Here is a 14723-nt window from a genome sequence, read left to right as displayed (position 1 = left end):
AGCTGGCTACTGACAACAGTGCAGCTACTCTGCTTTTACATGTGACACTTCTCTCTATAATTGGAATATTTATTGTATCTTTATTATATACACACTCACATTTAAATACCAGCAGACATGTCTCAATTTAAACGGTGATGTAAACCACTAAACCAGACGGCAGCAGTCCCCATAGCAACAGAGGAGAGGGTGGGCATCACTAAAGGCACAGAGACATGTAGTGATTCAGGCCTCACATCAAAGGCTCTACAGGCCATAATCTTTAGTACTGAAAATCAAAACCACACATAGACCATCCTGTTCCAATACCAGAGATTGAAACCTGAGAGATGTCAGTTGGCCCCAATTTCCTAGGATCAGATATGGTACGATCCGCCCTCATAAGAGGACCTTAATCGATGGCTCCCCCCTCCCTCTGTCTGGCATGTACCACTCACTGCTGAGGGGGGATCATATCCATCCACCACAATTCTACTGCTCATTGTGGCAGAATTGCAGTGCAGTGGACTGTACAGAGCAGGGTACCATCCAGGCTGTTGTCTGTGAGGGGTGGGGTCCGGCTACACCGATACCACCAAACGTAAGCTTACAGAGGGTCACAGAGAGGCGGAAAAGACAGAAAAGAAGAGAGAGAAGAGGGGGGAAGATTGCACCTGAAGAGGACTTTAATACGGGTAAGGAGAAAAGGGGGTGGATGGAGATATAGAAGGAAAAAGACAATGGAGAAAGGTCCAGAATGGTTGAAATAGACTTGCTCCTTTGCTGCTCTGCTTTTCCCCCTGTTGACATCCATTCTACTTGATTCCTTTTCCATCTGTGACACATTATTTTCAGTCATATGTGTTTTTACTCATCATTTCATAAACGCCTGTATGGCTGCGGTGCTTAATTTAATCTACATTTGATTTTTCTAGAGGGTAAATTCTGTGGGCCATGGTGAATACATCTGGCCATTTGGCCCAGTATACATGTTTCTTTTGCATTTGATATTATATATGTATATATATTATATATTTAAGTTTATACATATATGCTTTTGTCGTCATATAAGATGACCAAATTTAGCAGCTGTGCCAATTCTATGACACAATATTGACTAATATTTATACTTCATGATGGGAGACTTACTGGTACCATGCTTGGGTTGTAGCAAAATAGATAAATAATCAATAAATGCGTTCATCAGTTATGACATAATAGTAATGTATAATGTTATTTGTCTTAGTTCAAACATATAGTTCATTTGATCCACCACTTACAGTAAAAAACGTATATTTAAAGGCTAGCGTTGCAATCAAAAGCCTAACTCTAGGTGTGTGAACAGGACACTACATTTCAGTCACAACTTATTGCTAACCATTAATGATCTGTACATTTTTATTTATTTAGAAATACATTCAGTCAAAGTGAAGCTTCTAGGATTTATGGATCAGTCATTCATGGAGAAGCAGGACTACAGGGAAACTATTTCAATAATAAAAAACAACAAACAGAATCTATTTCCATCCAGTTCCAATCCACGTCGTTTACATGCTGTTTGTGTCCAGGATGAAAGGAGACACCCCAGTGAACAGCACCATGAGTGTCGGCCACGCCAGGAAGCTGGTGGAGCAGCTGAAGATAGAGGCGAGTTTCTGCAGGATAAAGGTAAGACAAGCTGCCCGCCTCGCATTCAGATATAAATCATAATGTAATGTCCTAAAACACGATACAAAGGAGGGAAGAGAAGCAGCTGATTATTAATAACTACACAGACAGGGTTCCTACACCTTTTCCAAACTCAAATTCATACACGTTACAGCACGAAATACCTTCAGTGGCCACTTTATTAGGCACACCTGCACAATCTAGTAAAATCCAATAAAACCAGTCTGCTAAAATATTTACTTTTATGACACCTTTAATGTTTTGACAGGGTCATAGAGGTGCTGATTCAGTTATTAGCATTTATATCACAGTGATGTGTTGGATTAAATAACATGTTAAATCTTAATTTGCAACATGACGTTCAATGATTAATACTGCTGCACAATGAATGAAATTACCGGTGACCCTCTCAAATGCACTTTAGGTCAAAGCTTTCGTCTGGTATTGGCTTCTGTCGTGTTCCCAATGACATCTTGCAGAGGCACCTTGACTCTTGAAATGAACAATCCCTCAGTGTAAAAACAATGTATGGCCAAATACGGCCAAACTTTTATACAAGGCTATTAGCATCCTGTTTTAGGGACAGTTTTCAGTTGCTGTCACCTCTGGTAAAGCATAACTTTATGGAGGGAGAAAAGACATGAGAAGACGTTTGAACCAGCAGTGTTCAGAAAAAGGAAGTGTCTTTTGGGAGAGGTTCCTACTCTTTCCTCCAAGACTTTGCAAAACATTTCAAACATTTCATGTGAACCTTTAAAACAGTTTAGATATAAATCCATAGAGCAAAACTAGAGGCATTCAAGAACTTTTTATTTTGATATATTCAGGGATTTCCATATTCTTTACCCATATATTTATGTGCCGATTCTCATATTTTCCACTCAGATTCTATTGGTATGGATTCCGTATTGTTCCATTGTCTATTTTTGTGCTCACTGATGAACTGTGATACCTTTGTAACTGCAAACTTCAATCGAATCAATATTTCACCTGTTCATCCTGTTTGTATTATTTAGAGCGGTATACCCATTTACATGTCCAGGCACATTCAAAATTCTCTATTTCTTGCAGATTTGGTAGAGCAATATTTGATACAATTCCATTTAGGTTTTGACTTAGTTAGGTCAGGTCTTAATTAGCCAAATTTGAGCTCCCTGAAAGACGCCAAAATATTAAGAGTAAAACCCAAGACTGTGTAAAATCATCTGGTGAGGGGCTGTTAATGGTGAACCCGACTCCGCCAGATGGATTAATTCGCATAATTTGCGAGTTAAATACAGAGGATCACGCAAGATCAGGAGCTAGTCTTGCGAGGCTATTAAATGGTGCCATTATTATGAAATATTATGACTACACACTGCATACAATGACATGCACAGACCTCAGACAGAAACAAAGAGTGGAACACAGTTACAGAAAACAAAAAAGTCACAAATGACTGCAAAAAATGACACATTCATTGCTCCCTTTAATAAAAAAAATATTTGTATTTGGCTCTGGCGTATCAATAACGTATCACAAGGAGAAGTAATACTATATATTGGGGCATCGATACTTTGTCCCACCCCAACTGGAGCTGTAAGACAATATACTAACGACCTTCAGAAGGGTTATATAAAATTCTCATAAACGTTTATTATGCTGCTTTGCTGAGTCAGATTGGTCGATTGTATTGTACTGTAATTATATTGAATTATTTCTTAATAACACACCATTGCCATAAATCCAATTCTGATCCTAGTCTATTTGTGTCAAATTATAGTAAGTAGCCACGGAATAACCGGGGTCACGTAGAGCGAGCAGGCCATTATTGTTAATCAAACCCCTTCACGCCGGGGTTTAATTTGCAATAATGACCCACTAGCTTTATCTGATCACTTATGTAAACTAAAGCTAAATCAAAATTAGACCCCTGACAACACTGTTAGTGTTTATGCGTATTATTTATCAGCATTTTAAACCAACAGCTTCACCTGCAGCACAACGCACAATGAAAAAGTGGACAAAACAGAAACAGAACAAACAAAAACAATGTAGGTAATACTGTATTCTGTGTCTAGGGACCTGAGACTGGCAGATTAATGACATCACAGGGTGGACTTTTATTTTAGTGTGTGTTGAAAACAGTGTAATCTAATGTAATCTTGTTCATGAGTCACGTTACATCTGACCATCCTGATCTCCAGGTATCAAAGGCAGCGGCCGACCTGATGGCGTACTGCGACGCGCACTCCTGTGACGACCCCCTGATCTGCCCCGTGCCCACCTCAGAGAACCCCTTCAGGGAGAAGAAATTCTTCTGCGCTCTGCTTTGAGACCAATCAGGGATTGTTGTGATTGACAGTACAACTGTACAGTATGTACATGTATGTACAGTGTGTGTACATGTACTTCTGATCTAAATGAGACATCAATGTACTATAGTAACCTTGCATAAAAGCTGCCGATGTACAGTACACAATCCACTCCAAAATGTCTTGAACTAAATTCTTTAACTGCTAACGGTCTCAGTGTTAGAGGGGGAGAACAAAAATAACTTGAAACATTCAATCAATTAAGAGTCAGAGTTATCATTATCAAAAATACATTAAAGAAATAGCTAGCATCTGGTTGAAAACACATTTCATGCTCATTTATATTACAGGTAACTGCCAAAAAGGAAACAGCCGGGGCAGCGAGTGTCTTAATAGGCTCCACCCTTTCAAGGGTCAGACTCATGTATTACAGCATTTGACGCTTTTAACTGGGAGGTTAGATTCCCCACTTTTGGGTCTTTGGATTACGGTGGTGCTACATGTCTCAGATGCTGCTCTGATAGGTCAGTGCTGCAAGTTCTCCCCCCACACTTGAGATCTGGAGACTGAGAAAAAGACATGCCTATGTTAGGTGATTAAGTATGACATTTCCCATGTGGTGGCTACTTGTAGATGGACGTAATAACACACAATAATAACACAACTAGCGGTCATTATTCAGTGTTCTTTCTCCATCGACATTTAGATTGTCCTTTAGAGCTGTATCCCATCTATTGTCTGTATATTTTGTATTCACTAATGTGTTTCCTGGGTTTTTGGCAGTTACTGACAGCTCTTCATGAGTGTAATCATGTAAGCAATTTATTTATTTAAGTTGTATTAAGATCTTGGCATTTTGCTCATTTCTATACTGTTGCTGTAGTGTGGATGTGGACGTGTGTGTGTGTATGTGTGTGTGTATGTATAGGTGCTACTGTGAAACTTAAGCAACAATTCTGAGCATCTGTTCACTGTCAAATCAAGATTTTATAGTTCAATAGCACACAGACCCAAAAACACATTCCAGGGGTTATGAACATTTAATATATAATCTAAGCCATCAAAGCTAAATCAGCTATTCGATTATTACTTTTCGAGTCTGTCACATGAACAATTTTATATTTCTTTGAGGCAAAAAATAAATACAGCAGTAATAATGTACTTTTTAGGAAAGGTGTACATCGTCATTTTAACCGATCAGGTGCGAGAGGTTCTCCAGAGCAGAGGGGTACTTCAACATCACGTCTCTACTCATCCATGTGAAGCACTTGGGAGTTCCCATTTTAATTAAACGCGTCACTTTCTCTGTGGGTGTTTCTCCATCTAAAGTTCAGGAAATGGTTTACGTCTGTTAAATAATTTCCACAAAAAAGAAAGCCGCTCTCATTTGGAGTTCCTTCAGACACGATCCCATCTCGCAAGCTCTATGGCATCTTCAACATGATAAAACTTTTTGGAGCCCCTGCTCTGGACCATTTCAAAAACAACCCAATGTATTTTCAATAGCCTACAAATATCAAGTGTGGAGCTTTGGCGAAAGAGTAACCATAGAAAACCAAGTATTGAAATAAAAGCTCCTGTTATCAAAGATTTTCTCTCTCATTTGTGATTTTATTTGATAAAAATGAAATATTTAACAAACATGCTAAAAAAAAGTGTCCAAAACGTATACTTGCCTTTTATTCATTTGTAATAACAGCAATAAAAAAAAATTAAGAGTTTTGACAGTCAAATGCAAACACATCAGACAGTGTTTCAAAGAGCTGCAACACAACGATTACATCTTCAAACAGCTGGTGGTGTGTGGAAGATTAAGTGGCACAGCCTAGACATGCACTACTGCAGGTTTTGTACTTTATCGGACCAAATAAAATGCTCAAACTAGCACGCATTAAGGCATTTCATGTTTAGAAACACCAGCAAAGATAATATCAAGCTCAGCTATGAAGCCCTGACCTAAACCAGGCTTGCCTGTGATACAAAATACATGCTGTACTAAATATACTGTGATACTCCATCTTCATTTAAAGCTACTGGAAACCAGTGATTCCCCTTTGTTTAGATGTGAATAAAAGACACAAGTGAAGCAATAGATCAGATGGGTTTGACCTCACTTCGCAGAAGGAGAAACGAGTTAAACTTCTACCGAAGCTTTAAATACATTCTATCACAAGAGTACAGCATATAAACTACGGTAGCATATTTGCTGTTAATGAACACACAGTGTGCCGATTGGTTTACTCAGTGAGGTCCAAAATGCTTCTTTACTAAAATAATGTTAGCGGTATTGTTGAGCTTATCTAGTAGACACACACATGAAAGTTAATTTGTTAATGTAAAGGTCATCAGCAATAGACTGACACGTTTTTGACAGTGTTTGAGAGTGTGGCATCAGCATCTTTATTTATATACTTTTCCATCTTCGGGTTGTCATATGAAAAATCATCTTCTCTGCCAAGACCAGTGTAATATAAGTTTTGAGGTTTAGTTTTTATGCGTCACATAAATCAGTCAGATCCTCGGCAAGACATTTCAAAACAGACAATCCACCTCTTTAAGAAAACTTTTAAACATTCTTGGTGGACCTATACATGATACTAAACTGTGATATAATGCACTATTAAAAAAATATTAAGAAAATCCAGCTTACATCAACTTTCTAATGGCTTTAAAAACAGGCAAACAGGGCAGGAAGGTGAGTACAGATATTAGTCCGGATTGTACTCGTAAATCGTCATGTTACACAGAAAGAGACATGTGTGCTGAACTGAAACACATCAAAATTTGTCTGAAGGTAAAAGGTTTAAACACAGAACATTTAAAAAAATGTCAATTCCCAGTACATGACCAACAATTAATGAACCATACAATAAAATCTATCCTTGAACAGAAAGTACATGCAGTGTTCCAATGATCTTGGACAAATTAAATATTTAAAATGTATGAACATGAGCAGTTTATTCCCAGAACTAGAAACTCTAGATACGTTTCTCACAGCGCAACATAAAGAATGGCTGCATTACATTTAGGTGCCCTGGCGTCCCACCCCTGCTAATTTGCATGCTGCCTCAGTGGCATGACTTACTGGTAGACCGAAATGGACATGGACATCGTTATTGTTATTAGTTACACCTGTGCTTTAACTGCTACTAGTTAAACTGTCCCTTATAAAAGTGACAGTGGCAGTGATTATCCACTCAACTCACAAATTTAATGTCAATTTTTTTTTTTTAAAGAGTTAGCGAATACAAGTCTGGGACTAAAAGACCTCGCCAAAGGTCTACTTGTCAAAGACCTTGAGATGGTCGTGGGTGAATTCTGTTTGAGGGGCAAAAGATTGCCGAAGTACACTAACAGCTTTAGGTATTATTTAAAAACAAACTGACTTCAATAACTTCAGTTGTGTGTACAGTGTCAGCTCTTATATATGGTGTAGCTGAATTGAATCGAGATCACTAAAGAGGTAATGTACAGTTTGGACAAGGATTGAACGCTTTACAAGAAGGCGTCACACCACTCTTTAAGACAGCCATAGCAGTCACCTTGTTGCTTGACATTTGCGGAGCAGCTTTCTTTCAGCCAGTCCCGGAAAAGCTCCTCGTCTTTCTTTAGCACTAGAAACTGCCCGAGGACGACGTACGCCTGTGGAGCAGAGATGAACACACAAGTGAAAAATCTAATCAGGGCAGAAAGGCAAGTGTTACAGGATTTCCCACATGAATGGCTCTGTTGTCAAGTAGCCAATGTTTAATCACAACTTGACAAACAGCTCAGACAAGTGTTTATTTTAAACTCTGTAGTGATGATTGCATGAATAGATGCCATGCTATAGATGACTGGTATCTGTCAAGCCAAAAATGAATAAATAAAAAAAGCAACCCTATATTCCAACCTACATCATACAATTTTGTGCTAGCTTTATAATTTGCTGTGTTGGCTGAATGATAAAAGGCCTGCTGACCAAGATACGCTTGATTTGATTTCAATCTTACCTCAAGTATGGTAACCTGGTTATGATGTTATCACTGGTCACTTATTAAATGACTTGGAATTTTGTGACAATAATAACTTAACTAAAATCACTGAATTTATTCATTATTTAGGTTTACTGATTTTAAAACAAATTAAATTACTGTGAAAAGAATACTGCGGTGAGGAAACGCTCCCTCTATGGATGGTATATACCAAATACGTTTATATTGCACAAAAAAAGGTAACAAAATTAAATCTCTAAAAAATAAATTACCTTATCAAAACCTTTGTCTTCCAGTCTTTTGCCAAGGACCTCTCCAATGCCTGCAAGAGCCATCACTGCCTTCTCACCCATGGGCTCGGCCACAAAGTCTTTATGCTTTTGGGATGTCGACGACATGGCTGCTTTGTAGGCGGTCAAATATCACCAGCTAAACTGTAACACAAAGACAATATAACTTAAAATCATGTAAAATAGATGCTACGGAGAGGATGCAATCCCATCACTAACATTGTCCAACTTTTTAAATCATTGAATCCCTCCTTTTATTAGTGTGTTGAATTTTTTATCTTAATTAACTATTGGGAACTTAGTACATTTCTGAGTGGGCTTTAGATAAAGTACTTTCACTGACATCAAATTTTAGTTGTTTGCATGCAAACAAAATGGCTAAAACTGCTACAAGCGAAAAATTTAATTAATAAAGATTAATAAAGTAATTATTTCTTCTTTACAATTTCGAACCAGTCTACAGCCCACAAACACCAGCAGACGCTGTTCTGCAGCCAGTTTCACTTGACTGCATTCTGTTAGTCTAGGAGCATTGTCAAAAGTGGGCAGGGATGATAAACCTGGGCAAAGCTCCTAAACTAACAGGCGGTAACAGGGGGAAATCACTCCTGCTGCTCACCCAATAAGAGTTCTGCATTTGGACGCATTACCAAGTATGTGAAGGGGGCGTGTTCAAGCTACAACAGGGTGTTAAGTTTCTGTTACGGCCAAAATGAATCCATTCAACTTCACAGTCAGTTTCATTTTGAAACCCAGTGTGTAATAATAACACACAATTAAAAATAGATCACCCTCCTATTACTCGATTGCACTGCATGCTGCGACGGCACAGGATACGCCAGGTGCACAAACTGACAGGCGAAACCGGTGTTTGATCAATTGTTATTTCCCTGAGACACATTTCAATTCATGCAAAGTTGGTGGGAGGAAAAACTACGTAAAAAATAAACATAGTTTATCCCTAAATTAACACAAGCAGATTTTACATTGATATGTATGAACCATTGTTTTGAGAAACGAGCGGGCAAGCAAAAGGCTTCACCAATACGGTTATCCAGTTACTGTTCATGTTTTCCTAGTATACGACAGTCACGCACCTACACGGCACACTGGATGAACGTGGATGTGTTTACACTCACTGAACAGCAACAACACGATCACGTTACAGCCTCGGTGTTGAATTGCGCGCGTAATACGCGTCAGTGCTAACAGCGTTAGCACCGCGAGCTAACGTTCACTAGATTCAGACAGAGTTATCCTTCATTTCCATACGAGTCACTGCTTGTTACCAGGGGCTGTTCGCTGTCAGAAACAACATTAGGTGACCCTCGCCACAGCGTTAGTCAGTGGGTAAAGTTAGCGCGGTGAAGCTCCACGGCAGAATTTAGGCGCCTTCAAAGCAACTCAACGCTAAAGTTGCCTCAACAGTAACCAACTAAATACTCTCGACTGTCCCGTTGATATCGCGGCTTCTTTGTTTACGGCACATTTTAGCTGATAACAACCACACGGCCTCTTGGCTGGGGATTAACTTACCTCTTATTGTCCTGACCAGGCTCAATATTAGCTAACGGGTTGTTCGCTGTTGAGCTTTGCTTTCTGTTTCTGTCCAGGCACCGGCGACCACAATGCAACGCGCCGTGCGTCCACTTCTTGCGTCCTGACGTCACGGGTGAGAACTTCTTCTTCTTGTGCTTTTTTAGGGGCGGTTGGCGACCAGCTTTACACTCATTCCCAAGTAAATTCTCTGATTTGAAACGCTTGATTTCTTTTAACGCTGATCTCAGTTTCCATGATTATTTACTTAAATTATAAACAAACCAGCATACCAAACAGTCACTAACACTGTACCTTAACTTCTCAATAAGGCAAGAAACTTTTGATTTATGATCAAAGTAAACTACCATGGATCCAGCCTTATATTGGGGATTTGTTACCTGAAATACAGGTGACTAACCAGTTAATTATTGCATTCTGAGTAAACCACATTAGGAGGTTCAATAACGAAAATATGCTGTTGAGTCCAAATACATTTCAGTGTATGTGTGGTGCCAAACCCCCAAATCCCTTGTTATGTGGCGACAGTGATGCATAAGTTTGAATCGATAATCAATGTGCTTCTGAAAATCTGATTCTGCATGGGTGTATAGGATGGATTCAAATTCAATATTTTGTACATATGTTCATATAATCTGCTTGTCTGCCCCATGTTACTACATTTTCAGATGGCCACTTTGGTTGTTTTACTTTAATAACCTATTCATGCTTACTTTGATTCAAAACGGCTTGTCTGTACTGTAAATTATAAGATGAATACATAATAACAAGCAGCATTTTGTCCTCTTGCATCGTTCATCATAATTGGATCCCAGCTGTGGGTTATTGTTTTAACACACTAAACAACTTGCACTATGAGCCATACAGGGAAACAGTTATTATTGCTTTCAGGATTCATTTTATTTACTCACAAGTATCAGTATACGGAGAATGATGCTAGTTCCTTTGGATTGCCATTCATGTCATAGTTGTGCGCATTAATTACCTTCTAGCTCTGTTTTCGACATTAGCATCCATCTTTGGGAAAAGGGGGAGGCTTGAACGGTGTGGTGCTGGGCTCTGTTAGTGCAACTTTTATAGTAACTAAGTGTTTGCAGTTTGTTGTAATAAGCCTACAGCAAAGACAGAACATTGGAAGCCAGGCTGCAGGTCAGCCCAGTGCCATCAGGCTCCACATTGATCTTCTTCACAACGCCATCTTCCACCAACATAGCATATCTGAAAGTAAGTACACACTGATTTAAAGCTTTGGACTTCAAATGTACCAGTAAAAAGGCAGACACTGACTAGGATGAAAATACTTTAAAGACTTATTGAATAAAAGATGTGTTTTCTCAGTTTTATTCTAGAAATACTTTTAGAATGTTATCATTGACCTCTGCACCATGAAGTGAGTCCAAAGGCAGAGGTTTGAGAACTCTAACATAATTACATGTGTCTCTGCCTCTTACAAATCCATTAAAAACTAACAAAAAAGTGATTCTATGTCTTCTGCTGTGCTCAAAATCACTTACTTTCACTCATCCCTATATAAAACGGCCTATAGTTTTAATATAGTGAGCAGTAAATTGAGATGAGGCACACTTTTGAATAAGTCAGACAACTACATTTCTATCATCTTTCATTGCATAGTAGTACTGTTGGTAAAAACTAGTGCAATGCCATAAACATTACGTTGTTTGTTCCATTTTGGAAATGTTTAAGGGCTCTACATCTACTTTTCTGAAGTCATATACTCAAATAAAATGGTTGACAGTTAATAATACCATGCACTGTTATAGTAAATGAGGAAGGACTATTGACATACAGAGTTTACACTGGCTCTAATTGATGGGGGAAAAAAAGATTAAAAGAAAATGTGGTCAATCTGTTATTGCAAAACTGTAATAGGCAAAAGGATCATTACCTCTTAGATCGCTTGTTCCCAAGTACCTGTACGATCTGATCACTGTCAAGTAGCAGGTCAACTGCCTAAGAGGCCGAAAGAAAAAGACAGATAAGTACACGCACAATCACATTAAACAGAACTTAAATACACCAGACATTTAGTTTTACCTTTGTAAAAGCTCCAGTAGGATCAGCCAGCATTCGAACCTGCAGAAGAAAGTAAACTCAGCACTCATTTCAAAAAGGTACGCAATATCTGCTGTCATCAACCCGTCTATTCCTGCAGTAAGCAAGGCCACTAATAAGAAACTGTGACACAAGGAAACTGACCCCTAATTGACTCTTCAAGGCACAAGGATAATGTCTGTGAACTTACAATATAGAGTGTGTGTGTGTGTGTGTTAGCTCATCATTCCATTGTATCTACTGTGAGCATCTTATCATCAAAGAGACCTAAAGGTTGTGTGCAGTTAGTTACAATTTACAAAGCCTCTATTGTGCACACAAACCAGTGCACAATAGCCATTTGTTTTTTAGCAGATAGCTGGGAACTCCTCCTGGCCAAATCCACTGCAAATGAGAATCCATGATTTACTTTCTATTATCATGATGCAGTTTGTCATAGAAATCGTGGTCCATACCTTGCCATCTGTTGCATGCTCCTTTCCCCAGGCAGCCATGACAAATGCGTCATTGACAGAAATGCAAGCGACCTCCTGTATACCTTTACTCTTCAAGTCTGCAGCCTGCTCCACAAAACCTGGGAGGTGGGTCTGAAAGCAACAAGACAAATACACCGTCAGCTGATGGGATCATGATTGTGCAAGGGACACAGCAAACAGAGTGGACAGTGTGGACTAACCTTGGAACAACCAGGGGTAAAAGCTCCAGGTACAGCAAAGAGGACTCCCTTCTTCCCCTTGAAGAGCTGATCCATAGCCACCTTATTTCCTGGCTCATTCTCTTGGACCTCCACCGCAGGGAGATGCTCACCAACCTGTTGGGGATTGAGAAACAATATATAAAAGTAGACCCAGATCTTCAAATTACCAGCAAATTACACCAATATTTTTGCTGTTTTCCTCTGCAGGAAATTATCTTTGTTGTTCTCACTAGTATCTGTTGATACTGATTAGCTCCGGGCAGTACGGTGATGGCATTAAAACTACACTAATACTGCTCAAAATAACACCAAACCTCTGCAGTAGCATGAGAAGAGTCCTTACACATAAAACAAAGCACCAACAACGTAGTAAGTGAACCAAGAGTTAATTAAAAGAGTATTTTGAAAGACTTTCCAACTGGTCCTGGTACCAGCTCCTCTCATAGTAAAGTCCATTCAAATCGGTGACCAAAGTCAATCCAAAAGGAAGGAGCTCATTTGTGCTTTTTTTTATGTGTAGGGACTCTTCTCATGCTGCTGCAGAGGTTTGCTGTTATTTTAAGCAGTATTAGTGGTTAAAAAAGACCTTTTAATGCCTTCACCGTACTGCCTCGAGCTAATCAGTGTTAGCCACGCCCCGGCGTTTAGAGAATCTACCAGATCTCTCCGTTAATGGTTCAATGATGTATGCAAGTGTAGAAAAAGACCCTGGTTAGATTTTACACTGGAATTAGACTAATTACTTTAAGTCAGAAAGTGTAGGCACATTACAATATTAAACAGTACTTTTATGGACATAAATAAAATAGACATGGCTAGAGAGTTGGTTTTATGTATCACCATTTGCTGCTGAGCTCAGCTTTGTAGAAAACTGACTTTTTGTAGAAAGCAGGACTATATTGTTGTTTTATCATCATGTACAATCACAAACTTTGATGAATGCATAGGAAAGTTATGCACAAAATCAAAAAGTTTTATAATTCAACATTAGTCCACTTAATCCTACAGTTGCTAATAAAATAAGCCACTATCTAATTAGGATACTACTACTTGAAATCTGAATTGTAGAGGTGCGCACACGCTGGTGTCCCCCGGAGGGCGACAAATAAGCACATACAGATGCATGCGTTACATTAAAATGGCCGAATGCCTTTACTACATTTGAGAGCAACATTGACGGAATAATAAGTGACACGTTATCAACCGAGTGCTTGCACAACAAGTCTAGTAAATATTAATCACATTTTGACTATGCCCCCTGAAGTTCTTTTAATACATAATAATAATAAAGCTAAAACATGTGCAGCTGTGAAGTTCAGGCAGGCTCAGACTGCCCAGCTTTAAGTTCACTTTTAACTTGGATAATGACAATGCTTGCACACATAAAGCTACATTTACTGACGCTTCATCGTAACAAACACTCTAAAACTGAGCAAGTTTAACCAACGTAACAAAAAGCTTAAGTAACTACAGTTTCCGAGTGCATTAAAAGGACTGCGACAGCCGAGTCACGTTAATCACTGACAGTCTGCATTATGCTGCGTTAGAATCACCCGCAGGTGTTGAGGAGGCTGCAGGTGGAGAACCGACAGCACAGACAAACACATGTACAGTATGTTATGAAACACATGTACAGTCTCTGTAATGTATCGTTCCTGGCTAATGACTGTCATGGCGACGGGGGTCAGAGGGACGGTTAGCACGGCGAGCTACTGAGAGGAACGCGAAGCATAGCGTTACTTAAGTTAATTCTTCGTAAATTACATCAACACCCTCGGCCAGGTAGCACACACAGCTAATGTGAGCGAAATGCACGGCAGTCTTCTTACCTGAATGGGCATTTTGACGACCGAAGAAGTGTGTAGCAGCCTCACGCGCTGGATGACACGGGTGCTTTTGACGATGCTCGCGAGGCAAAGCATTGCGGCTCGCTATTTAACCAGCTAACGTCAGCTGAGTGGAGTAACGCGCCTGTCCTGGGGTGATTCCGCAGGTTGTGTAGCGTGATCTTGTGCTGCGTTTGTGCTCTCAGACACACCTCCTGTCAACTGTCACTCTAAGTTACCACAGCCTCGCCTACAGTACTGTCCCACAGTGCGTTGGCTCCTCAGGCTGTTGGGACTTAGCGTGTTTGGGCCTGCTAAATCTTTATTCACTGCGCCATCTGCTAGCAGGAGGCCATATGTCTAAT

General features: G+C 39.5%; 3 protein-coding genes across 3 annotated transcripts; 1 reads left to right on the top strand and 2 right to left on the bottom strand.

Annotated features, from left to right (window-relative positions):
• Window positions 1–564: 564 nt before the first annotated feature.
• On the top strand, window positions 565–3962 carry gng3 (guanine nucleotide binding protein (G protein), gamma 3; the record flags this gene model as incomplete). The annotated part of the gene is made up of 3 exons (XM_083927382.1): window positions 565–674; window positions 1548–1647; window positions 3834–3962. The coding sequence occupies exons 2-3, from the start codon at window positions 1549–1551 to the stop codon at window positions 3960–3962; spliced, it is 228 nt and encodes a 75-aa protein (XP_083783508.1). The 5' UTR covers window positions 565–674; window position 1548.
• Window positions 3963–5606: 1644 nt separating this feature from the next.
• Window positions 5607–9833, bottom strand: banf1 (barrier to autointegration nuclear assembly factor 1). Its single transcript, XM_083927335.1, has 3 exons — window positions 9742–9833; window positions 8188–8349; window positions 5607–7583 (listed from the first exon to the last, which is right to left on the bottom strand). The coding sequence occupies exons 2-3, from the start codon at window positions 8311–8313 to the stop codon at window positions 7437–7439; spliced, it is 273 nt and encodes a 90-aa protein (XP_083783461.1). The 5' UTR covers window positions 8314–8349; window positions 9742–9833; the 3' UTR covers window positions 5607–7436.
• Window positions 9834–10648: 815 nt separating this feature from the next.
• prdx5 (peroxiredoxin 5) lies at window positions 10649–14619 on the bottom strand. Its single transcript, XM_083926984.1, has 6 exons — window positions 14362–14619; window positions 12512–12646; window positions 12291–12422; window positions 11818–11856; window positions 11669–11733; window positions 10649–10980 (listed from the first exon to the last, which is right to left on the bottom strand). Exons 1-6 carry the CDS (start codon window positions 14452–14454, stop codon window positions 10875–10877), a joined length of 570 nt encoding a protein of 189 aa, XP_083783110.1. The 5' UTR covers window positions 14455–14619; the 3' UTR covers window positions 10649–10874.
• Window positions 14620–14723: the final 104 nt, after the last annotated feature.

This window comes from Echiichthys vipera (assembly GCF_963691815.1).
Source record: "Echiichthys vipera genome assembly, chromosome: 14".
Lineage (NCBI taxonomy): Eukaryota > Metazoa > Chordata > Actinopteri > Perciformes > Trachinidae > Echiichthys > Echiichthys vipera.
This window is presented reverse-complemented; position numbering and strand designations above follow the sequence as displayed.